Source organism: Sardina pilchardus, chromosome 2, assembly GCF_963854185.1.
Source record: "Sardina pilchardus chromosome 2, fSarPil1.1, whole genome shotgun sequence".
NCBI lineage: Eukaryota > Metazoa > Chordata > Actinopteri > Clupeiformes > Clupeidae > Sardina > Sardina pilchardus.
In genome coordinates this window covers 4782747-4809931 of record NC_084995.1, presented here as the reverse complement: position 1 = coordinate 4809931, position 27185 = coordinate 4782747, and the positions used below count along the sequence as shown (strand labels likewise).

Below are 27185 nucleotides of genomic sequence, written 5' to 3'. Positions count from 1 at the left end.
CTGTTCAGGGGGTCAAGGAGCCAACAGTGGAGAGGACATTCAGCTTACTACTACCATTACTCATGTGGATGGTCCAACAGAGATCTACAAGATGACTGGCAAAGAGGCACAAGAGTAGCCTCCTTTTACTTGCTTTTCTGCTTGCCAACACACTTTACGTTACACTCATATCATCTCCTCTTTTTAGTACCTACAGTATATGTTACTCAAAGCGTTCCAAATTTCCTGACAGTTTGTACAAAAGGTCCAAGTTTTCAAGTATATAATAAATAATAATACGTATATTAGTAAGTGTAACAAACTTGAAGGGACCTTTTCCCTGTGGAGGGTTGAAATTAATTAGAATAAATCTGATGTTATTAATGCCAGTTGGTACATCTTGAAAATGAGAGGGAAAACATGATCATTGAGGTTATGTATTTCCTCCTGCATTTTTAAGTTGCTGGCTGTAATTATCGAAGTACAAATTGAATAAATGTGTCTTGAATATTGTCCCCTTAAATTCGTGGCAGTGGTTTCTCATGAGTTACTCATTCTTATGTTATGTGTTACCATACAATTACATCTGCCATTGAGATTATACTTTCTGTTCAGATTGTTTGTCTGTTAGTTTGGCAGCAGATTTATGCCAAAACTACCAACTTGATTTTCATGAAACTTCATGGAAGGGTGTAGCATGTGCCAAGGAAGAATATATTAAATTTTTGAGCTGATTCAAATCACAGGGGAAGATCCACTGTTTGTTCCGCTTTTGTTAGCATTGTGAGATGGGATATTTGCGGCGTTCTGCTCTCTGTGTTCCCTTAATGTTCTTTTTAACATGTCACATCCAATGTAATGCATGTCTTTGCTATAAAGTTAGTGACTGTTATAGTTTTGCAAGGTCAAAGGCCAAATGTATCAATAATTGTGTACAGCTGGTCATAGGACCATGTGCACTGTACGCACATTGTTATGTAGGACTAGAAAGTCTGTTTAAGTATGGAATTATTAATTACTGTTATCCAGAATTTCATCCAAATTTCCAAATGAAAAGTATTGGGAAAAGTCTGTTTGGTCATAGTAATATGTAAAGTTGGTAAGGTGTCAATCACAACGGCTTTGAAAAAAAAAATACATGGGCAAAATAGCAAACCATGACCTATTAAACACAGCATCTGCGGAATGCACACCTAGTATGTAAGGCCCTGGTTCAGTCTAAAATAATGTCAGTGTAGATCTAATGAAGTGAATTAAACAAGCTAGTCATTTGTTTTGATTACAGTTGTAAAACATGATGTTGCTGAAAAAAGCTGGAGCCCCACTTTTAAATATAACTTGAAGTCAATAGTGTGATTAATTTTCATTGATCATGATGGCGACAAGCCACAGGCCAAGGGCTTTGGCATAACCTCTTACAGCACCATACCACATTTCCCCAAGTGCCCATGGGGACCTAGGTTCAAATCCAGCGTGGGTCATTCCTTATTCCACACCATCTCTCTCTAGTCTCTGTCTTCACTGTCCTGCCATAATAAAGGCAAAAAGCCCCCAAAAATATATAATAAAAATACAAGCCACAAGCCAAGCATTAAGTCTGCTTACACAATTAGCATATACAGATTCCTGTCCATAAGGATTGATACACAGACCAGTTAACCTACTTGCATCAACGAGGATTCCTCTTTGTTGCAAAATTGAAAATTGTGAATACAATTTCTACACCACCTTGATACCATGCACAGAGGTACACATGTTTTTTTTTTCTTTTCTTGTATTTTTTCATATGTATTTTATACTTCGAAAACTGCTCAGCACAAGTACTAGTAGGAATCATTGATACATAAGGCCCTTCATGGAATCTGGCACTCGTTTTGAGCTACAAATATGTTTTTTTACACTGCAAATATATTTTATGTAATACTTAAATATTATACGATTTATTATATATTTTTTGTGTCCTGGCTTTAATTAAAACTTGAAAACATTAATTGTTTGTTGGAATTCTTTGTTTTTGGAGGGGGGGTGGGGTGTTATCTAAATCACTTATTATGTAAATAATAATCTAAGGAATTTTTGTGGGAATATCTATTTGTTAATTTTTTTACCCTATTCACCCCATAATATATTCGTCCATAGACTTATAATGGGGCATAAAGAGGGTGATGACACACAAACAGCAGCTTATTGACCGGGTTGTCCACCCAGGTTGTGATCCTGGGACAACCTAGATTCTATTTTTGTAGGCTATGACAATCTTTTACAGCATAGTCGGCAGGCCAACACCAGGAAATGTGCTTAGAAAACACTTTTGATGGCATTTTTTGTTAAAAGTTGGCAACCATGCTAAAAGTTATTAGAGGGCTCTGAGGTTCCAGAATCCAGCGGTTGCCAAAATCATATTCATAATTTAAGGTCAAATTTGAAGGTCAAAAGGTCAAAAACAATGCATTTTATGGTTTGTCTATTTGGGGGGCTCTATTGTCATAGCATTCTTTTTAAAAAGTTGGCAACCATGCTAGAAGTTATCAGTAGGGTCTGAGGTTCCAGAATCCAGTGGTTGCCAAAGTCATATTTAGAATTTAAGGTCAAATTTGAAGGTCAGAAGCTCAAAAACAATAATAAATGTTATAGATTGTCTTTTTGGGGACCTCTTTTTTTCATGGCATTCTTTTTTAAATGTTGGCAACCATGCTAGAAGTTAACAGTAGGGTCTGAGGTTCCAGAATCCAGTGGTTGCCAAAATCATATTCATAATTTAAGGTCAAATTTGAAGGTCAGAACCTCAAAAACAATAAATACATGTAATGGTTTGTCTTTTTGGGGACCTCTTTTTTGATGCCATTCTTTTTTTTTAAATGTTGGCAACCATGCTAGAAGTTAACAGTAGGGTCTGAGGTTCCAGGATCCAGTGGTTGCCAAAATCATATTTAGAATTCAAGGTCAAATTTGAAGGTCAAAAGCTCAAAAACAATACATTTTATGGTTTGTCTTTTTTGGGGGCTCTATTTTCATATAGCATTCTTTTCAAAAAGTTGCCAACCATGCTAGAAGTTGTCAGTAGGGTCTGAGGTTCCAGAATTCAGTGGTTGCCAAAATCATGTTCAGAATTTAAGGTCAGATTTGAAGGTCAAAAGCTCAAAAACAATACATTTTATGGTTCATCTTTTTGGGGGGGCTCTATTTTCATAGCATTCTTTTTAAAAAGTTGGAAACCATGCTAGAAGTTGTCAGTAGGGTCTGAGGTTCCAGAATCCAGTGGTTGCCAAAATTAAGTTCACAATTTAAGGTCAAATTTAAAGGTCAACAGCTCAAAAACAATAAATAAATGTTATGGTTCGTCTTTTTGGGGACCTGTTTTTTTTTAATGGCATTCTTTTTAAATGTTGCCAACCATGCTAGAACAGTGGGGTCTGAGGTTCCAGATGGTACTTGCCACAATGATAGGTAAATGTGAAAAGAATTTAGATTTTAACACACATCAGAAGCGACCAGGTTGCCAGGCTCACTGAAGAAGAGTCAACATGAGTCCGCTTCAACATTAATTTGTTTTATCCACTCATGACTTTATATTGGGATGTTTGATTTAGTTTATCATAGAGCGGCTCTGGCCTGTCAGCCTGGGGCATTCGAAAATGTGTACATTCCAATTGGTTTTCGCCGAGCTACATCATAGTTCATTAGCATATTCAGACTTTTAACTTTTTCGATCTGGTCACCCAATTCGTTTCGCTTTATTATTTTGTTTTATGTGAGGCACATTGAGCTCCCCTGTATGAAATGCACTATATCAATAAAACTTGCCTTGCCACCGTATTTGCTATGGACACCCTATTTGCAGATAAATAATGACGTTCGTCACTCTGGTTGCTTCTGATGTGAACACACGGTTAGATGATAAGTTACATAAAACAATCTTTAGTTTTGCGGATGACAAAAAATAATGACATCATTAGGAAATAAAAACCGAGAGTAGAGACTGTATTGCACACTTTCCACGTGGAATTATTCATGGTCTACAGGCAAACCATGAGGAGGCTGACACACGCATCATCCTACATATGCTGGAAGTAATTAATGCTTTTACGAGAACATCATTGTGAAGTGCCGTGATACAGATCTCCTCCTTCTGCCTCTTCACTTCACTAGAAACCAAGTCTGCAAGGTGTGGATGATGAGTGGGACTTCCAAGGAATGTGAGTGCTACCCAGTCCACCTTATCAATGAGAACTACCTCGGGTATTTGTGGATAATGTACTCGGCTTCCATGCCCTAACTGGTTGTGATACTGTCTCTTCATTTGCTGGACATGGGAAGAAGTCATGTTGGACTGTGTATTTGCAACACCCAGAACGGTTACATGGTGTTGGTCGGGATGGGCCTCAAGGTGACGTTGAGGAGTTTTTGTGCCATCTGTACAAAGCACCATGCACATTTTTGGGTATTGACAGGGCTAGACATGACTTGTTTCAGAGAGGCAGAAAGGCAAAAAGGCAATGGAAATGTTACCTCCAACAAGTGATGAATTGTCATTGCATATTGCATGGGCAAATCACCAGGCAAAGGTATGGTTGCAATCTGACAAGGTAGATGTTATGGCCTGGTCAGATTGCACAATATCAGCCCGATTTTGGCCATTTGTCGTGACCGACAAGTTTACAGCGCCGTATCCGATTTCAAATGATCGGGCACGACATCAAACGCGGAGGGAATCTTATAATGTGACATGCTTCACGACTTGCGATTTGTCGTTCACAACGTTCTAAAACAGCCCGACCAAAAGACTGGCTTGGCTTGTCAGAAATTTGACGGGAGTCGTAATGACGCGACCGATGCTTTCGGTGTATGTGGCCACTCTCCCAACCAAGACGCGGAGAGGTTTTCATGGTTCTAAAATCGTATAGTGTGACATGGTAGATCGTAAACGACAATTGTGAGCGACAAAAACATTGTAGCCTATAGTCTGACCCTGCCATTAGTGAAATCCCTGAGGAGACAGGTGGTTGGAAGGTTGTAGACCAACACTTGGTGGTTGTGTGACTCAGGAACCTCCTGTTCCAAGTAGTTGCTTGGAGCTGATAACTTGTGGTTGTAGAACCAAGTGCCATACACATGCCTGCACTTGCCTTAAGAATGGACAGCCTTGCACACCTGCATGCAGTTGTGATGCTGATGGATGTCTCAACAATGTAGGGATGGAACATGATCAGGACGAGACAGCCTTTTTGTAATACAGCAACAAAAATTGCACATTGCAAAACATTGCATATATTACAAAAACATTCAGACAGTCTGAATTGACATTTGAATTGACATTGGCCGGGTTTCCCAAAATTGTTAAGAAGCTCTTAAGTGCTAAGAACTTCTTAGGAGCGTTGTAAGAATGTTCTAAGAACGCTCCTAAGAAGTTCTTAGGACTTAAGAGCTTCTTAACGATTTTGGGAAACCCGGCCATTGACATTTTGCCTTGAAATGAAGAGGCATTCTTGTTATTCATTAGCAATATATTCTCTAGAGAACGTTTTGTGTTATTCATAGCATAAAGGAGTAATGGCCATATCAAGTCTATATATCCAAATTATTTATCAATACAAATAAATATTTATCAAAAAAATCTTTCAAACTTTTCAAAAAAGAATGCCATGAAAATAAAGCCCCCAAAAAGACTAACCATAAAATCTATTGTTTTTGACCTTTTGACCTTCAAATTTGACCTTGAATTATAAATATGATTTTGGCAACCACTGGACTCTGGAACTTCAGACCCTACTAATAACTTCTAGCATGGTTGGCAACTTTTTTAAAAGGATGTCAAGAAAATGGAGCCCCCCAAAAAAGACGAATCATGAAATCTATTTTTTTCGACCTTTTGACCTTCAAATTTGACCTTAAATTATAAAAATCATTTTGGCAACCACTGGATTCTGGAACCTCAGGCCCTATTAATAACTTCTAGCATGGTTGCCAACGTTTTAAAAAGGATGTCTTGAAAATAGAGCCCCCCAAAAAGACGAACCATGAAATCTATTGTTTTCGACCTTTTGACCTTCAAACTTGACCTGAAATTATAAAAATGATGTTGGCAACCACTGGATTCTGGAACCTCAGACCCTACTAATAACTTCTAGCATGGTTGCCAACTTTTAAAAAGGATGTCATGAAAATAGAGCCCCCCCAAAAGACAAACCATTAAAATCTATTGTTTCCAACTTTTTGACCTTCAAATTTGACCTTAAATTATAAATATGATTTTGGCAACCACTGGATTCTGGAACCTCAGACCCTACTAATAACTTCTAGCATGGTTGCCAACTTTTAACAAAAAATGCCATCAAAAGTTTTTTTTAGGGTCTTGGCCTGCCGACTAGTATGATGATTGGAGGATATGATTGACAGCATATTTCGCGATTGCACAGGAAGTTTCAACAGAGACGGCTCCTCTGATTTCAAGTTCAGGGATGCGTGAAAGTTACGGAACATTACAGGGTTGGCAGATGAAGTAGAGAGGCAATGCTCATAGCCTATCCTATCAATAAAACCATAATGTTACAGAGTTCATGATTTGCTTTTATTTCAGTAGTAGGCCTAGTTGTGGTTGTAGGCTATCCACATAGCTTGCTAAAGTGTGTTGCTTGGCTAAATTATGCTAATGTTTACTTGAATTGTATAAGCTATTTGATAGCCTTCCCGACAATGGGAGATTCAAAATAAAACAGCAAGGCAGATGAACTAGGAATAGTCACGCCCTAGGTTCCATAGACCATAGCAGAGCCCGTCTACCCTTATTAGACATTCTCTGGACCAGACTCATTCATTCTGCACTCAGGCGATCGCCCCCAGTGGAACTCTGGTGGAACTGCAGCCAACATCCGGGCGAGAGTGGCCAGAGTGGCAAGGCTACCACACTCTAAAAACGAACGAATGGTGACTCTTATTTTGAAGAACATGCATCTACTAGTAGGAAACTTCGTCAGTCGCTGGCTGCACAGTGCACACTTTATAACGTTTCAGCTGGCAGAGGGACGAGAGAAGTAGTATGGCGTCGACGAGCCGGTACGTATCAATTGATAACGAATTTATGTAATGAGAAATCAGTACGGGATGTCTTAAACTGTTGTAACATCACGATACGATTGAAATGTCGAAAACTTTGAAGAATGAACGTATTGTAACTCGACGTTGTGTTCTGTTTAGTGTCTACTTAACGTTAGCATGGGTGAGAAGCATCGTGGCCTTGTGGGAACAAAGCTTTGACAACCTGCCGTCTAGTTGAGCTTGCTAAAGTTAGATGGAGAGGTATAGTTATTTAACTAGATTATGATGAATAAGATCTACCATTTTTTTTACGTTTGTCGTTAGCATTAGCCATTGGCAATCCCAGGAACAGAGCAGTTTAGGAACAGTGACGTTAACATTTGTGGTCAAGCTTAACGTTACTTTTTTGCTACCTGGCTAACATTGTCTACGATTGAACAGCTTTCAATTGCTAGCGTTAACGTTACGGTGCCTGTGACATCGGGGAAGCTGTTTTATTCAGATTTCTTTTTAATTAAACAGCTACACTGAAGTGTCACTCTGGCATTTGGCTTGAGTTCGGTAGAACCACAACTGAAATTTGGCCTAGTTGATGAGTAGCTAGCAGCAAGCTCCTTTTTGACAAATTTACAGGGTGACAGAAAGGTTTTAAGTTATGTTGATGTTTTTGTTTACTTAGTTACGTTTTTATTCAGAGCAACTTACAACTGCAACAATAAACACTATTTAACATTATGAACAAATGAGTAATGTAAAGTCGTAATGTTAAATTATAATAGCATAGCTGCCAACGTTAATACTGTTATCGTCCTCATTTACCTTATACCACCTGTTTAAGGGTGCAAAGTTTGATGTTGCACTAAAGTCACTTTAATGAGTCTTTAGTCTTAGAATACAGTCAGAGTGTACACACACACTGTTTAAAAGGTCCTCATCACTTGGACTGTCCCAGCCCCCTGTAATTTGGTTTGGTCCACATTGGTTTGGTCCAAGTTCCAGAGTAATCTCCGTAGGTTGGGGATGAGAGCCCTGAGTTCATGAATGGTGTGTTAAAGCTTTTCTATGTTGTGAGATGTCCGTTTTTGATATACAGTCAAAGTACTTATTGTGGTGGTGTAGGGGTGTGCAATATATCGTTTACAGTAATATTGTGATTGTTGTTTCAATGTTTATATTATAATTACACTGTTTGTTCACTCATGCATTGAAACCCAACACATTCACTAAATCAGGAGGTCAGTGCAGCAGAAACCCCTGGCTGTAGCAGAGCAAGTCACATGATTGCTGGTGGGCCTGTGTGGACACTCAGTAATATTTATTTGGTGCTTCCAGGTTTTCTGTACTTTTCATATATGTTCACCTACAGCACAGCTGTTAAGGCCTGAACACACCAACCTGACTGGCCGGCCGTCGGCAGAATATCAGTCGGGCTCCCGTCTCCCCATGTCGGTCAAAAAAGTGCCACTGAACACACCGAAGCGACGCCGATTGTACGTTCTGCGCGTGCGTGAACTCTTGATACATTACCCAAGATATCATGCAGGATTCGCGGAACTAATTGCCACTAGTTTTTGGACTTCTCTGATTAAGCAATAAGAAAATATAAATATAATTATATAGTGTGTATTATTTTATTGCCATTGCTTGTGTGTGAGGCCAACGAAACACTCTCTTGGGCATGGAATAAATAACTTTTCACCCGTTAACCTAGCTAGCTTGCTAGCTAATATTAGCACAGTAAACGAAAAGTGAATGGGAAATAACCTGAAATAACACACATTCAGACACTTAGTTTTAGCAAAAATATGTTAGGAAGGTCTACAAAAATGGGTCCGAAACTTGCATCGCTGAATGTAGGGCTAACGATTAGTTTAAACGAAGTCCTCTGCTACCTAGATGTTACGAAAGGTTATGGCTAGAGATGCACCGATTGCAATTTTTTGGCCGATTCCGATTTCCGATTTTTCATAGAATTTGACCTGCCGATACCGATTTTAGCCGATTCCGATTGGCATCTTCTAACCACTTTACAGCACACAAAAAGAGTTATTTTCTATCCTTTCTTTAATACAACATGTTAATATAGAAATGTAATCAACTTATCAATGGCTGGTAAAAAAAATGTGAATAGACAGATTCTTCTTCAAGTCTTCTTCACCTGCAGTATTCCCAGTGTGGGACATTCATTTCACACACTACTAATAGAAATGCACTGTAGGACTACTATTTTTTTCTTCTCACATACAATATCCAACTGTTAATATCTTAAGAATACTGATAAGTGTATAACTGGAAAGTTTGGTGTATAGGTGCTACATAGGCTGAGATGTTGGAAAATGACAAAAAACTAATTTTGAGATAACAGCCTTGAAACACAGCCAATGGCATGCATACTCAGTCTACTACACTCTTCTTTGAACTTTCGCGATTGCTTGCGGATACAAAGGAAGTGTCCATATTTGGATGGCATAACGTCATGCAGGAGAATCACAGCTTTCCAACATGATATGTTTTGTATCACGGTCGCGGTAATGTATGACATGTTAGAATGCTTACTTTTGGCGAATTTAGAAGAAATATACAGGCGTGAGTAGACAAAAGGTAATGAAATAAACCTCTAAATGTGTAAATCGGACTTTGTTGTTGTAGCCTATTAGTGTGAAAGAATACATGCTAATGTGGCAAACCGAAGCAAAACAATGTTTATTCCTGCCGTGGCTATGTTGCTGCTTGTTGACAGCGCTTGTGGTTCAGCTGTGAGCACGCAATTAGCGGCAAGGACGGGCGGTGATGTGCGCTGTTTACGTAACCTGAAGTGACAGCTTAGTAAATTCCACTCAATATGGCAAAGCACAGCGTTCGCTGCATAGAAAAACTCAGCATTAGCGCTTTATCCAGCCCTGAGTGTTAGCCTTTGCTAGCTTCATCAAACTTTGCTAACTCAGCTGTGTGATGATGTTACAAGTAGGTGCGAGTGCATTTGACCGGCATAAAATCGGCATGTCTCAGACTGACCGGCCGGTCGCCGGTCGTGGCTGATCACGTGAAAATCGGCCGATTCTGATCGGCGGCCGATCGATCGGTGCATCTCTAGTTATGACTCAACCAATCAGATTGTAATTGAAACCGACGGCCACTGGCCGACTCTACATGTCAAGTCGGCCAAAACTGGCCAAAATTAGCCCCGACGCCGACGACGACTGGCGACGGCATGGGACACCCCAAACAGAAATTAATCCGTTATTTTGATCATTATTGAGATTACAATTATTTATCACAATTATTCTTTAATTTTAGTGACCATATCACAGATCCCACGAGTCATAGAATTTTTGGAATATCACGGAATTTTGGAAAGTTTATTCCAGACATTCATTTTTGGGGCAAAGTCATGGAATGTTAGGGATATCTTGTCCTAGCAATCTAAAATATACTTGTCAAAGATACATATTAATGCAGAATTGGTGTATCTGGTTATTAGCTTTACTGATTGCTTGATTACCCCAACTTCGTTTATTCCATTCTCATTTATTTATCTCCCGCTCTAAAACAGTAAGATTCTTGAACGCTACGTGGATGCACTTCTTATGGGTTATGGTTTGTATACTATTAGTATTGTTTATATTTATTAGGCTGTTGATTGAATTGATGTTATTTAGGCCATCCTTAGAAAATATTTTTGTTTGCAGTAACAGCCCAAAAAAAAAAGGTCGGTAGGTAGGCAATTTTTTTTTCAAGATTCAAGGTAAAAATAAAAGTAGGGCTGCACGATATTAATGTTATTGCATATCGCATGTTTTCCTCATGAGTACGGCGATAACGATATAACTTGCGATATTTAAATATTTCATGGTTTTCTCCATTGTACTTGCTGCTAGCATAGACTGATGCAGACTATTAAAAAGTAAATGCATTGATTCCATTCCAACATTATTTTTATTGGGAAAAATGCGGCTACAATGGCAATGCCAGACATAAATCATCTCGGCCCCTTGAAACATTTTCTGCTACGGTCAACAAAATTAAGTTGAAATAAATAAAAACTTGAAAACTACTTAAAACATTCAAAATTTGTAATAAATGTCAACATAATCATTTAACTGCATGTCAACTTAAAATGGTTTTCTGACCACTAATTTGTTGAGTCAAGAACGTGTTGCAGAATGGTAGCCTAGAAATCTAGACGCACCCTAGTGGGCAAAACTATTTTTGCCTAGCGGGATGGTCTAGGGTCGCACCGTTGAGGACAAGCCTGCGCTAGGCTCGAGTTCAGCCTAGCCAATCAGAACGCTCTATCTGTGTACGGAGTCCTTGAGCCCGCCTTAGCTCACCTTCGGCTTCCGATAAGACGCCAGGGGGCTGGACCATGCGTCCTCGAAGTGCACCATCCGGATACTTGCGGCACACTTCGTTTTGCTACTTTTGCTACTGGAACAGCACTACACCCTCAACCGTTTTTTTGAAGTGCAGGAGTGCGGACATTGGAACACACTATGTTTCAAATATTTGCTACTTTACGATCTCATGTCACGTGACCAGAGGGTAATCGCAGCCTTTGCGGTTAGAAAATTGCACTTCATCATATCGCGATATTATCGCAAATGCAATATATCGTTCAGCCCTAGTAAAAACACATCCGCAGTAGCAGAGGCGCCGCTGTCTGCTTTGTGAGTGAATGCGCTCATAGGATGCGCTGCGTGAAGGGTCAGGGACAGGTGACGGGAGTCGCACGAGAGCAGTCATTATTGAAAGTTGACTTCATTGGAAGACGGCAGAAGGTGCAGAGCCCAACTTGACCGCACTCAGAGAACGTGATTTTAACCCCCTAAAATCTTAAAAGCCATACCTGAAAGTACAGTAGGCTACTTTTTCGTATATCGTTAGCCTACTTTGGATTTTTTGAGCCGCGAAATCAAGTAGTAGGCCTATGCATGTAAGATACAGTTAGCATACCATTCGACCACTAGTAATGAGATCACATCTCAAAAATGTGCACCCAAATGAGCATAGCATAATGTGTGGAACTACAGCTAAACAGCCACGTATTTACACTTATTTTGCACGCCCGCCGCCGCAAGCTCCGTCAACAAGAGAAGGGGCAGCCTGATCTCACCAAAAGGCGTAGAATGACACGCCGGTTTCTTAAGTCATTTGCCGTGTTGTTTGACGCATTTCATGCTTTTGGCATACAATGCCACGCTCTTAAGCGTCCATTTCAGCAGGCCATCACGCAAAAAGCAATATTACAATAATAACCAATAATCTTACCTGTGACTTTTTAACACAATTTGTAATTCTTCCCCCACTTGTGTTTGTGTGTGTGTGTGTGTGTGTGTGTGTGTGTGTGTGTGTCTGTGTGGTAATGATGAAGTCTAACACCGTGTCCTAACTGCAAGCGACACAACCGAATGCTTGCAACAAAATCAGTTCCATCGCTGTATTTTCAATTGGAATGTCCTGACTGAATGCGATGCGACCGAACGCGACAAGTTGCTTTGCTACGCGACTTCTTCAACCCTGTTTTGTCGCTCTGTCCGTTTCTGTTGTAGTCGCGTCGCGTCGCCTTGACATTAACTTTTTCACGACTTAACAAAGGTTCATTAAAGAATGTTAACGGATACAATGTGTCGCTTACAATTAGGACACTGTGTAACCCAGCTACATTAGAATAGATGGATAGGGCTAACAGTTTCCCAGTTTCTGAAGTTCTTTTCAAACTTTTACTTAGGTTTCACTGTAAACGGGGTCCCCGCGGGTCCTTAAAAAGTCTTAATTTTTTGGGGGGATTTTCAAGATCTTAAAATGTCTTGAATTCTAGAATTTCCGATGAGGAGGTCTTAAATTTCATGTCGTGCCGAGTCCGTTTCGTCAGCTTTGCGAATGTGGACAGTGACTCACTCAAAGCCGAAATATTGTGGGTGTTACAATGTAACAACACAGTAAAAAGTAGCGTGTGCGTTCCCCATAGGCCTGAAACAGACGGAGATAGTGTTTCAGAGTGGCAGTCGCGAAGATTTTTAAGAATGCGACTGAAAAATATTCGAGGTCGCAATGGTGCACCTGACACTTTTCGGATGAGAGCATACATTTCTTTCGCCTGTTTTCATTGTAGACTATGCGTGCAACTTTACCAAACAGTATAGAAGTAAACCTCCTCGGCTTGGCCTCTCTCTCTCTCTCTCTCTCTCTCTCTCTCTCTCTCTCTCTCTCTCTCTCTCTCTCTCTCTCTCTCTCTCTCTCTCTCTCTCTCTCTCTCTCTCTGAAATCCAGTTAGCATCATAGCATGCTGCACATTTGATTAAAACTCTTGCATTGAAGTTGAGTGAAGAAAAAGTATCAGCCTACCTTGAAACTTAAACACATATGGGGGAAACTGAACAGTCCAACCAGTAGACTATGATAAGCTAGCCAACTATGCTACTTGTTTACAATATTTTGAGGCATCAATCAGACAGCTGCAGCAAAGAGGTAGACCTAGAGTTGTAATATAAATAGTAGGCTATAATCTGCATAAAGTGTGCAGTCATGAATATCAGAAATTTCAGTATATAGATAAAGGGGGGAAAGAGGGGGGTTATATAATTTCAATGATTATATATATAATGTGAATGATTTAATATATATATATATATATATATATATATATATATATATATATATATATAATATATATAAAAAATCATTCACATTATATGAAAGGAGTCCGATAAAAATGTGACCTTTTGCTGTTAGAAAGCTATGCAATGAAAAATGTGGGTGCACCTGAATTTTGTACTGGTGCACCTGAAAAAAAAGTTAGGCGCACCAGTGCAACCAACGCAGAAAGTTAGTCGGGAGCCTTGTCAATTTTTAAACTGTGTTTAACTTGTCATTTGCAACTTGATTTGTTTACACACTGTTTCTACATTATTTACAGCAGTATTGTTGTAGTATTGAGAAGGCAGTTGCCTGACATGCACCATTTGCACCGTCACTCAAATACAAATGTGCTTTGGTAAACTGAACAGCCTAGAGCGTACTTTTTATAGATATTTTTTTGCCGTGGTAATAGTCTTAATTTTTATTCTTAGAGGTCTTAAAAAGGTCTTAAAAGTAATTAAATTTGTTGATAGAAAATGTGCGTAAAACTAAGCATAAGAGAGTACATTTCAGTTATTTCCTTGTTAAAGAGCAATCACATAGGCTAGCATTCCAAGTTTAGAATAGAAACTAATGCGTTAGCTTATGGCTAATGTCTATTAGAAATCCCATAGAGATGCTAACGGTTAGCATAATCGATAAAAGTAGATATTTAGAGCGAACTTCAGTCCATTTACACAACTTGGGTTACAAAGGAAGGAGTCTTTGTTTGCAACTGACTATTAAAATACTATAAAATAAGCTAATGTTTTCTCTCCACATAACAACGTTACCGTGTAGGAAAAACGCCTGTTTAATTCATCTATGCCACTTGAACAAAGTAGCCGCACTACATAAACATTGTGTGCATGTGACCACGTGCACCGTGATCATGTGACTTGCTCTGCTGCAGCCAGCGGCTTCTCTCACTTCTGTTGCACACCTCCTGATTTAGTGAATTTATGGGGTTTCAATGTGTGATTTCGAGTGTGCCCCTCCTCCCCCCAAGTAATTTGAATATTCGATAATGTAAATTTGCACATCGTCAAAACAACAATGATGATAATATCGCAAACGATATATATCGCCCACCCCTACCAGGGATAGACCTACTATTCTGATTCATAATTTATGCACGCTCCTGGCGCAATACATGCAGGTTTAAATGGTGCCAGGTAAGTTAGCCATAGTAACTTTCGCTTTTGAGACATAACGTTACACTCAGACATGAGCCAATACACAGTAATATCTGATCTGATCGGTTGGTACCGGTAAAAGTACAGGGGTCTGTACCCAACTCAACCCTAGATGTGAGGCAAACTGTACTTGTTCATTTACATATTTAATCTGTATTTTGTTTCATTATAATATTTCATTTTTTTGTAGTGGAGATTCTCTACCTAAGGTTCAATGTCCAAACCACCCTGATGCCCTTTTGGTGGAGGATTACAGAGCTGGGGATATGATATGCCCAGAGTGTGGCCTAGTTGTTGGTATGTTCCAAATGTACTTCTGTTCACAGTACATATTTTTCATTCATCATGCATCATTGTTGTGTAATGTTTTTTGTCCGGTGAAAAAGCTATTAATGTGACCATCATTCTCAGGTGACAGAGTGATTGATGTGGGTTCTGAGTGGAGGACATTTACAAATGAGAAAGCTACTAAGGACCCCTCTCGTGTTGGTGATGCACAGAACCCTCTTCTAAATGGAGGAGACCTAACTACAATGATAAGCAAGGTGAAGAATAAATGTGTGGAGAATATTGTGTTTTTCAGTGGTGATCTTGGGAACCTCTCATTGGCCACATGGATTAAAGTTCTCCGTCGCTACGACGGATTTCCGTCAACCGGAGGCGCTACAGATGTCAATCATGAGATTGATGCAGATCCGGGGAGAAAATATTGGGGGTGGGGGGCGCGATCTCCCTTGCAAGCCGCAGTGATGGTTACACCTCTAGTTGAACCCTGTTTTGTAGGCCTGTGCTTTTGTAGCCTATGTTAAAATCTTCGTTGTGCGCAAAATAAATAAATAAATAAATGCGTTGGTGCACATTAGGCTAGCCCACTACCACTATTAGGCTGCTACTACTATTACTACTACTACTAATAATAATAATAATAATCATCATCATCATAATCATAATGATACAATAATAAACGAAAGAAAGGCCTATTGAAACCGATGAAAGAACAGTCCTGATTTATAGCCTACTTTGGAGCCGCAGCCTATTAGGCTTTTGTAGGTTAAACAAGCTTTGCAGAAGTTCAGGAAAGCTGTTGTTTTTTTCAGTTTAATTAGTCTGTGATTTGGGCTAATTATTCTTCAAAAACGCAGAGACAGACTACAGGAAAGTGTGTCTGCGCCACGCCACTATCAGGCTATCCTACTGTTTAAGTTTAACTGCTAATTTCTCTAAAATAATTATTATAAGCCAACAAGGTTAACTTATAAATTCAAAAGGATCCAGTACATGTCTATACAGTTTGTCTAATTTGTCTTCTTCAAAGAGAAAGTCGTAGGTCCGTTTCCAATAAACAAAACATAGCCTATCTAATAGGAGTCCTATGACTGACGCGTGTTGCTAAACGTCTTGTCTTCCAGTTAATGTTCTTGAATGTTTATTGTAACAAACAGCACAGTTCATACTCATATAATTGACACGACCAACACGGTCAGAAAAACCGTGGAACTCCTAACATTCATGCCGTGCATCACGTTCTTAACCAAAAACTAAAACCTCTTAAAGTGACCTGCACCTATTTAAACAACATGTCACCTAGGGCCTGATCACACTGGTAAAGTTACACCAAATTATATCCTGACATCAGAAAACATCAGAATTCTTTAGCATATTACATTTCAAATCAATTATTCCAAATCTTCAATAACAGAGGCCTATCTGACGGTAAATAACCTATGGCTGTGAGTTTTAATTGTTTTCATGCATGTCTGATAACAGGTGAGGAATGTTTTGGAGACATACATGTATTTTAGGCATAATGCTGGCCCTAATCTCTGACTGAAAGTGCGCAGAATTTATGCATTTACATAACAGTATTTAATAAATTTTCTCGGGGGTGACACCCCCTATAACTTTTTTGGGGGGCAGCCAATGGGCTATGGCCGGCCCTGGGAGCACTCTTAATAAGCAACAGTCTGCAGTATTGAATAGCTAGGCCTACTTTTAAAATGTGTTACTTGTAAACGTAGGGTACAATTAGTCTGTATGGCCCTATTTCACGTAGGTCTACGCTAAGGCCCTTTGATTTGCATCACTTGCGTGTGTCAATTTTTTTATTTATTTATTTATTTATTTATTTGGGCAAATTTTTTTCAGTCAGATGATTTTTTTTCACTTTAATCCATGTGGCCACGTTTACATGATGTTTTTAATTCCGAATTAGTTTATTCAGAATTAAATAGTTCGGAATTAAAATATTCTCCTTCGAGTTAACATGGAAATAATAATTCCGAATTGGCGTTTACATGGAACATAGGTTAATTCCGCGTTGTTGTATTCCGTTGAACGTCTGGGGGTCGGGAAGGGTTCCGATTGGACAGGCGGCGCATGAACATAGACTAATTAAGGTCTACCGGAAGGAAACAAACTTTAGCTGGCTAGCGGCTTTTTTGTCATCTCGGGTTAACGTTACAGCATGGACAGTAACATAATGAAAACGGTTTTGGCAGTAATTCTGATAATAGGCCTACTATTTAACCAGCAGCTTGAATATTGTCAAGCTTCACGTTTGCTAGCTGAGGAGCAGAAGAGTGTCGGAGAAGGGGGGGAAAAGACGGAGCCGAGTTAGCAATGAAACGAGCATGCGCTGCTTCTTCCTCCTTGTGCGAGCATGCGCCAAACAAACAGAATAAACTTTGAATCGGAATAAAGGTTTACATGATCAAGGAGGGAGTTAATTCCGCTTTAACATCGGAATAAACGAACCACTTAATTCGGAATTAAGTTTGATTCTGAATAATCAATTAAACATTAAACAAAGAAATATTATCACGTGTCTACATCTGTCCATGTTCGTATTTCCGTATAATGGAGAGAGCAAAGTTTCTGAATATTTAGGTGAGTTGATAGCGAAAATAATGCGTAGGCCTATGTGTGTGACTTTTGCTACACGTCTTTAAAAAGTTTTTCTACACACCAAATTTCAGAAATATAGTACATCCCGTCATAACGTTCACGGTCGAGGTCGCCACTTGTAAGAGGTGAAAAAACAGTCCCAAAACGCGCTACACAAACACGTCGGGCGTTTTCCCTTCACATGCGTGAAGAACAATGGATCAGTAGTCATGTGGAGGAATAAACCACGATTTATCTGACTCCATAAGATAAGAATATTGTACCTCTAATAAATTACCAAATAACTAACAATGTTAACTATGGCAGAGTATGGCATGGCACACTAGACTTTAGAGATATGCAAACTGAGCGAAGAGAATTGACCATTTATTAGGCATTGAGCCTTTGAATGTAAAAGTAAAGTAATATCAGTAATTATCCTTAAACAAAGGAACAAAGTAAACTTAACCTCAAAACAAACAATACATTTGGAGAGAGAGAGAGAGAGAGAGAGAGAGCTTCTCTTTTCATTCATCCAGCCACCCCCGACTCAGCAGGACTTCTTTACCTGAAAGTGGGTGTGGCGTCTAAAACTCAAGACTGATCATCTCAATACCAATGTTTTCCACCTTGAAACTGAACAGTCCCACCAGAAGACTGATAAGATAGATATAATATATCACTGCGCCCATGGTCGTTTGCAACTTTCCTTGATTATAACGCCAGATGAGAGTGTAGTTCCGTGTCACATCAGCCTAGAAAATTGCCAGGTTTCATTTTCAGTTTGTCTTGTTGCACTCTCTAACTTCAGAATGGGAAATTTACCAGAAATCTTAGTCACTTTTAAATGTGAGGCTAGCAGGCGAGATGCTTATGGTCTAAACCAGCGGTTCCCAAATTTTTTCCCCTGAGTACCACCACCTACATTCTGACTCGGCTCGCGTACCCCCACCATCCGACACATAAAAACGTAACGCATTGCAATGAGTAACGCATTGTATTGCCATACAATACCATGCGTTATTTATTTATTTACAATATTTATCAGTTTCCGGGTTTTAGGTTTGTGCATATGGACAGCTTAAAAGTAGCCTGCATAGTAGGCTACTAACAACATCCACACACAATTGCATAGGCCGCCTGACAAGGATGTATTCCCTGGTTAAAATGACCTTTAGTTTGTTAAAATAGCCTAGCTTAACGTTGCCTTGTTCTTACCCATCTGAAATAACTTTGCTGCCTCCCTCCTTTCTGTTTTTGTTGTTTTAAAAAACAGGTTATCCACACGAGTATTGATTTAGTGCAGCGGTTCCAAAACTTTTCACCCACGGACCACCCACCATAGGCTACGACACATTCAAAAGGAACGCAATTGTAGCTATTCCAGGCGTCATGTTTAATAACCCGCCATACTGCCTACTAGAGTTTATAAATTATATCCATTAATTTCATGTTTCCATATCATTATGACCCGATTCGACATTACATAGGGAGAAAATGTATTTGATACCATGCTAAAGTTGCCTAAAAAGAGGAATATAAAATCATCCTTTGACAATTGATCTTAATGTCTTAATTCAATAAATTAGTTAAAAATAAAACCGCTAAGTACACCGATTTTCTTTGATTGAAGAATGTATCGTAAATAAATAGATGTTCTTCCTAAATGCTAGGGGGAGGAAGTATTTGACCCCCAGTGTTTCCCACACATAGACAAATTTGTGGCGGTGCGCCACAGATTCAGCACCGGCCGCCACATATTGCGTTTCGTTATTCTTTTATTTATTTATTTTGAAACGCTATTGAAAAACACGCAGCATTCGTAAAGCTGAATTTCCTTTCCCTGCGCTCCCTCTCTGTCACTCACGTGTCTGTCTCTCTCACACACGCACACGCACGCACACACACACACACACACACACACACACACACACACACACACACACACACACACACACACACACACACACACACACACACACACACACACACACACACACACACACACACACACACACACACAGCCCCTCCTCCGTGCACACCGCGGCTGTCTGTCTCCATGAAAACCAACGAGATCATCCCTGGAAGCGTGGTCGGTGGTCGCACTGATGCACCTGACGCTGCTCGGGTAGAAGCATATAAAGTTCTCCCGCAACTTTTGTAGACTATGCGTGCAACTTAATTACCAAACAGTAGAAGTAGCCTAAACTCATTCTACTCGGCCCGCTCTCGTGCGTGCTCAATGGACACCCGTCCTCCACATGCACATTTAATCCAAATAAAACATTCACAATCGTGAACGCATTGACGCTCAGAAGACGGCTAGCTAAATTACTGTTATATTCGGTTAGCATCATCATCAGCGACATTTGATTAAAACTCTTGCATTCAAGTTGACTGACCAACCATGTTTTTCAACTCCAAGACTTAAAAGGGCCTGTCCCAAGGAGAAAAAGTATTAGCTTACCTTGAAACTTAAACACATGTGGGGAAACTGAACAGTTCAACCAGTAGAGTATGATAAGCTTAGCCTGCTACTTTGTTTAGGCTACAATATTTTGAGGCTTCAACCAGACAGCTGAATTTAAGAAGTGGAGTTGTAATATGAATAGTAGGCTATAACCTGCATAAAGTTTGCTGTTATGAATATCAGAAATGTCAGTATATATAATGTAAATAATTACATCATGTGTGTGTGTTTCAAATAAAGACAAGCTTCACATCTTGGTAAAAAAAAAAAAAAAAACATTATATGAAAGGAGAGCGATAAAAAGGCGATGCAATGAAAATGAAAAATGAAAATATGGGTGCACCCCGGTGCACCCCCCCCCCCCCCCCCCCGTCAGACATGGGGCGACCACCACACATTGCCTTCTAATCTGTGGGAAACACTGGACCCCCAATGTAACGCTAAACCAATTCAATGATCTATGCTAGGCTGAAGCTAAAAGTTGTATCGCTAGACTCCGAGATCACTTGTCTGATCATTTCAATTTGATTTTCAGTTTAATTTCGCTTATAGAGCGCCAAAACATTACACATGTCTCATGGCGCTTTACAGAGTGTTAATCATTTCTGATTCTCCTTGTTACCATCATATATCTGTGTATTGGAGAAATGCCATTTCTCTTGCATAGCTTGACCATCTCTTATCTATTTATAGGGAACTGGTGCTGCAAGTTTCGATGAGTTTGGAAACTCAAAGTACCAGAACAGGAGGACCATGAGCAGCTCTGATCGGGCTATGCTCAATGCTTTTAAGGAGATCTCCACTATGGCTGACCGAATCAACCTACCCAGAAACATTATCGTAAGTGACCTGGGTGTCTATCTGAAGATAATAGGGTTGTAGAATTTAGATTTTGTATGTAAATCTGTGTAGTACTCTGTGGGGGCTCATTAATTAATTTGAATATGACAGAAATGGCTTTTTTTCTCACTTTGCCTATGAGCTCAAATTCCTCTCCACTTTTATCACGTTGTAAATGGTGATGCCATTTACTGTAGTTACTAGCCTACTAGTCAATCTCCTACACAGTTGTAAATTCAATTCTACTTGACAGCTTATTGTTGACAAAGACGCAACGCGAACAGAACGCGCACGCCAAGTATAGCCTCCCTGTTGTGAGCGCAGATAGATGCGTCTGAGATGTCAGGTGGAATAGTGATCCTGCGAGGAGAGATGCTGAGGGATTTCACAGGTGGGCTAGTTGAAACTTTCAACTTCTATTAGAAAAAGACGTTGAGATTAGTGTAGCAACGTAGCATAGGTTGTTTTCCTCTAAGGTTGTGAAAGTTAGCGAATTTAGACAAAAATGTAGACATAACGAGTTCTTTTGATGAAGAATACGTGCAGTACCATCTAGATCGGCAAAAGGTGAAGCAAATAGGCAGCCTTTATCAGTATATCAAAGGCTAATGTGACAGTTGAATTAAATGCTCATAAACTGGGCTGGTTCGTTTTGTTCAGAGACGTAGTTGATTGACATGATAATGTTAAAGAAACGTGGGCCCTGTTACTCGAAGCACACTGCACATAGACGTTACGCAAAGCCTTCGCAAAAGATGCAACTCAAATGGTTCGCAAATGATTCGTAACGTAGCCAAAAAGGTTGCGACTGCTTCAGACCACACGTAGCGCACGTAACCGTTTGAGTTATGCGTGTGACTTGCCTCAGTTACACCCGGATCATTACGAGTTCGTAAGCCATGCGTAACGTACATTTACATTTGATTGTCGAGTTACAGGACCCTGATCAGTAGCCTAGTCTGTGCCTACAGGTAGCCTACAGTTTAAAGGGATATTCCGCCATTTTTGGAAATACGCTCATTTTCCACCTCCCCTCGAGCAAAAGAATCGATATTTACCTTGTTCCCGTTCATCCAGCCATTCTGTGAGTCTGGCGATACAACTTCTAGCTTCAGCCTAGCATAGATCATTGAATCGGATTAGACCATTAGCTTCTCGCCTGCTAGTTCATGTTTAAAAGTGACTAAGTTTTCTGGTAATTTTCCCATTTAAAATGTGTCTCTTCTCAAGTTAGAAAGTGCAATAAGACCAACTGAAAATGAAACCTGTCGTTTTTCTAGGCTGATTTGACATGGAACTACACTCTCATCTGGCGTAATAATCAAGGCAACTTGCAAACTACTGGCACTACTACTGCTTGTTGTCTATGGGGACTATTTTCAGATGCTGTGTACGATATCACTGCGCCCATGGTACGTTTGCAAGTTGCCTTGATTATTATCAGTTGGTCTTATTGCACTTTCTAACTTGAGAGGAGACACGTTTTAAATGGGAAATTTACCAGAAATCGTAGTCACTTTTAAACATGAAGCTAGCAGGCGAGAAGCTAATGGTCTAATCCGATTCAATGATCTATGCTAGGCTGGAGCTAAAAGTTGTATCGCCAGACTCACAGAATGGCTGGATGAACGGGAACAAGGTAAATATCGATTGTTTTGCTCGAAGGGAGGTGGAAAATGAGTGTATTTCCAAAAATGGCGGAATATCCCTTTAACATGAATATGAAGACAGTTCACATAACTTTATTGGTTGGTTAAACACAATAGCACAATATGAACCACAATCTGTAGTAGCCTAGGCTGCACATTAAAACGTTTAAAAACAATTTGAAAAATGAAAGCCCATCTACCCTATTTTATATAATAATATTAATTTGAGTGTGTCTTAGTGTGCGTCTCAAACAAGTTTATTGATTACCTGGTTTGGTCCAACAAATATTCAGACTTATCCTTATTCTGATAGTTCAAGTGTCCATTAGCCCTATGAAATCATCAGAAATGTGTCGGGGTTCGGAGAAGAGTTGCGCACTCTTCTCACCTTTTTCACCCCTGACCAGTTTGCATGCCTGTAAGTAAGTAAAGTGGGAAAACTACAAATGAGGTTTCTTCCTATATGTATCTCCAATTCTAGGGAGTTTTTCCTTGCCCCTGTTGCTCATGGGCTCTCTCTGAAGGTTTAACACTCTGTAAAGCGCCATGAGACATGTGTAATGTTTTGGCGCTCTATAAATAAAATTGAATTGAATTGAATTGAATTGAATGCTAATTAAGTATTTTCATTTCTTAGGACCGGACAAATAATTTGTTCAAGCAAGTTTATGAACAGAAGAGTTTGAAGGGCCGAAGTAATGACGCAATTGCTTCAGCCTGTCTCTACATTGCTTGTAGACAAGAAGGAGTGCCTAGGACTTTCAAAGGTTACTATCCTTTTACTGGAAATGTACATTAAAGCAAAAGAAACATTTAACAAATGTAAGCATTACTAATAGTCAAGTGTGTAATTTCAGATATACAGGAAAGGTGTTGCATTATCTGTGCTTTAAGTAGGGATTTTCCTACAACGTCCCCAGGCCTATTTAACATGACACAACCTGACACAGGATTCTAACAACAATGCCTATTAATTGGCTGTTTTTTTTATTATTATTCATATTTTTGTTTTATATAAATTTTTGTTTTTCTACTGACGGCACCCTGTTTTTCGAGGTCACTATGAGGTTTCACTATGTGGAAAACTTTTTCTTTATTTCTTTTCATTGTTCAAATAATTATAGCAAGCCAATTGCCCCACTGGTATTTACCACGGGCCCCTGTTGGTTGCAATACTATAGAATGTAATACAAAACTAAAGTCAAAGAAATGTGGTGATTGAGAAAGAACATTAATTATGTCAGCTTGACTCTTTGCAGAAATATGTGCTGTGTCAAGGATCTCGAAGAAAGAGATTGGGCGCTGCTTTAAGCTCATTCTAAAGGCTTTGGAGACGAGTGTTGACCTCATCACCACAGGGGATTTCATGTCTCGCTTCTGTTCCAATCTGGGCCTTCCCAAGCAAGTGCAAATGGCTGCCACGTATATTGCCCGTAAAGCAGTGGAGTTGGACTTGGTACCAGGTCGCAGCCCTATCTCTGTGGCAGCTGCTGCCATCTACATGGCTTCTCAGGCCTCTGCAGAGAAAAAGACTCAAAAAGGTAAAATATACATTATATTACAAAAATGACATGAAAAATGAAGGGGTATGTTCATAAGTGCTATGTAAAAGTGGACATGTAACATTGGATGTTGGGTTATAATTTTCTAGATTAGTTCCCACTGTATAAATCCCAACAGGTTTAACACCATCAAATAAGATGGAACTGTGCTGATTTGTGTAACTCAACTTCGATGTCAAACAGAAATATATCGTAGTTCAACAGTACCTGTAGCCCCGTTTACATGGACACTTCTATTCCGATTAGAAACGGAAAAATAGCTCAATCGGAATAAAAAATCCTGATCCGATTGTAATCGGAGTAGAAGAGGTGGTGTAGTCTGTTCCTATTCCGAATGAACGCTCATGTATACGGTCATTCGGATTGACCGTAATATCTTCCCAATGAAAAGTAGCAAACAATGGCTATTCCGATCAAAGATTCTAAAGCGCGAAGAAGCGGCTGATCGGAATATGTAAACAGACGGCGCAAAAATTTTCAATCGGAATAGTTTAATCGGAATGACAAAAAACTGTCCATGTAAACGTGGCTAGTGACGTGAAGAATGAAGATGCATAGCCCTATGGGTGCACATGGCACAAGGTGGTGCAAAGTGCGAATCGAGGCTTACAGTAATATCCTGTGTCATCCGCATTGTATATATTGTGTATAAGCTGCAGGACAATGTTTTATGCAAGTTAAGACACAAAAAATGTTTTGAGGAGAGAGCATGGTGTGTCCATGGTATGAACGTTCTAAGAACGCTCCTAAGAAGTTCTTAGTAGAGATGCACCAATAGATCGGCTGGTGACCGGAATCGGCCGATTTTCACATGATCGGCCATGACCGGCGACCCGCCGGTCAGTCTGAGACACGCCGATTTTATGCCGGTCAAATGCACTCGCACATACTTGTAACAACATCACTTAGCTGAGTTAGCAAAGTTTGATGAAGCTAGCAAAGGCCAACAGTCAGGGCTGGTTAATACTGAGTGTTTCTATGCAGCGAACGCTGTGCTTTGCCATATTGCGTGGAATTTACTAAGCTGTCACTTCAGGTTAGTCCTTGCCGCTATAATTGCGTGCCCACAGCTGAACCACAAACGCTGTCAACAAGCAGCGACATAGCCTAGTAGTTATACTGCACTTAAGGCGAGACACAGCAGGAATAAACATTTTGTTTCGGTTTGCCACCTTAGCATGTATTCTTTCGCACTACTACAACAACAAAGTCCGATTTACACATTTAGAGGTTTAATTTCATTACCTTTTGTCTACCGCGACCGTGATACAAAATATATCATGAGTGGTGTCGTTGGAAAGCTGTGTTTCTCCTGCATGACATTATGGCATCCAAATATGGACACTTCCTTTGTATCCGCAAGCAATCGCGAAAGTTCAAAGAAGAGTGTAGACTGAGAATTGCATGTCATTGGCTGTGTTTCAAGGCTGTTTTCTCAAAAAATTGTTTTTTGTAATTTTCCAACATCTCAGCCTATGTAGCACCTATGTATAGGCCTACCAAATTATCCAGTTATACACTTATCAGTAGCCTATTCTAAAGATATTTAGCTACAGTGGGATATTTGAAGTGAGAAGAAAAACATAGGTGTTCCCACTGTGCATTTCTATTAGGTCTAGTAGTGTGTGAATGTCCCACACTGGAAATACTGCAGCTAAAGAAGACTTGAAGAAGAATCTGTCTATTCAAATTTTTTTACCAGCCATTGATAAGTTGATTACATTTCTATATTAACATGTTGTATTAAAGAAAAGATAGAAAATAACTCTTTGTGTGCTGTAAAGTGGTCAGAAGAAATGAAATCGGAATCGGCTAAAATCGGTATCGGCCGGTCAAATTCTATGAAAAATCGGAAATCGGAATCGGCCAAATAATTGCAATCGGTGCATCTCTAGTTCTTAGCACTTAAGAGCTCCTCAAAGAATCTGGGAAACCCGGCCAATGGCAGTATTGCCATTCAATATTGCAGGTCCTCATAGAACTATAATACATACTCAACTATTATGTGCTCATGTATTTTCTTTTCAATTTTTTTTTCCAGAGATTGGTGATATCGCTGGTGTGGCTGATGTAACAATTCGGCAGTCCTACCGTCTCATCTATCCAAAAGCAGCAGATCTTTTCCCACCAGATTTCAAATTTGATACTCCTGTGGACAAGCTGCCTCAACTTTGAAGAAAAAAAAAAAAAAAATACATTCTAAAAATATACATGTACATTTGGAGTTTTTTTTTAATTATTATTATTTTTTATTTTTTAAATAAAGTTACATAAAATAAATAAATCTAGGTAGGAATCTTACTGCAGGGGAACATAAATCTATTGGACACACATTCCAAAGTTATAACAGAATTGCATACTGTTCAAGGAGATCGTAAACAGCAAATTAATGTGTGCATGTGTATATACTGTATATATGTGTAAGTGAACTGAATTTGTTTGCTATAAGCAGGTTTCATACTGTATACATGTTTTGTTTTGTAGTATTGGTCAAAAAGTTGACTTATTTTCCGGACAGTAAAATAATAAATGTTTATTTTATATATATATATATATATATATATATAAAATAAATATCAATTTGAGTTTGATAATTGTATTTGTGATTGTATTCCGTACATACTAGTGCTTGATGCAAGGGGGAAGGTGTTCATACTGTCCTTTTACACATATTGGATTATGTACCAGTTGGCATCAGAATAAATCATTAAGTATTATTTTTCTGAATTTCTAAAGTTCATTAAAGATACTAGATATTGTTGATGTTTACAACAAATGTATTCACTCAAAGGGACAATGTACTATCATGTACAGTATCTACATGATGCTGTGTGTATTGGCAATTGCAATATTATCCACGTAAAAGTTAATTTTGATATCTGACAATACAAAAAAAACTTTGGTCATAGCCAAAATGTCAGCTAAAACAAACCGGTTTTTACAGGGTATGTAA

At 39.3% G+C, this 27185-nt stretch overlaps 2 protein-coding genes across 2 annotated transcripts in view; both read left to right on the top strand.

Annotated features, from left to right (window-relative positions):
- The window catches only part of wls (Wnt ligand secretion mediator), a 118233-nt gene extending 116263 nt beyond the window's left edge, over nucleotides 1-1970 (top strand). The window contains exon 12 of the mRNA XM_062517234.1: nucleotides 9-1970. Within this exon, the coding sequence (XP_062373218.1) occupies nucleotides 9-118 (110 nt within the window). The 3' untranslated portion in view covers nucleotides 119-1970. The remainder of the gene's footprint in view (nucleotides 1-8) is intronic.
- A 4937-nt stretch (nucleotides 1971-6907) lies between these two features.
- On the top strand, nucleotides 6908-26949 carry gtf2b (general transcription factor IIB). The gene is made up of 7 exons (XM_062517113.1): nucleotides 6908-7032; nucleotides 15019-15125; nucleotides 15240-15373; nucleotides 20875-21021; nucleotides 23308-23437; nucleotides 23930-24211; nucleotides 26274-26949. Exons 1-7 carry the CDS (start codon nucleotides 7016-7018, stop codon nucleotides 26405-26407), a joined length of 951 nt encoding a protein of 316 aa, XP_062373097.1. The 5' UTR covers nucleotides 6908-7015; the 3' UTR covers nucleotides 26408-26949.
- The last annotated feature ends 236 nt before the right edge of the window (nucleotides 26950-27185 follow it).

Bases quoted from the DNA above. Each gene is read 5' to 3' on its own strand.
- gtf2b (XM_062517113.1), top strand. The intron at 15,126-15,239 runs GTATGTTCCAAA...CATCATTCTCAG, and splicing joins AGAGTGTGGCCTAGTTGTTG to GTGACAGAGTGATTGATGTG. The intron at 24,212-26,273 runs GTAAAATATACA...TTTTTTTTCCAG, and splicing joins AGAGAAAAAGACTCAAAAAG to AGATTGGTGATATCGCTGGT.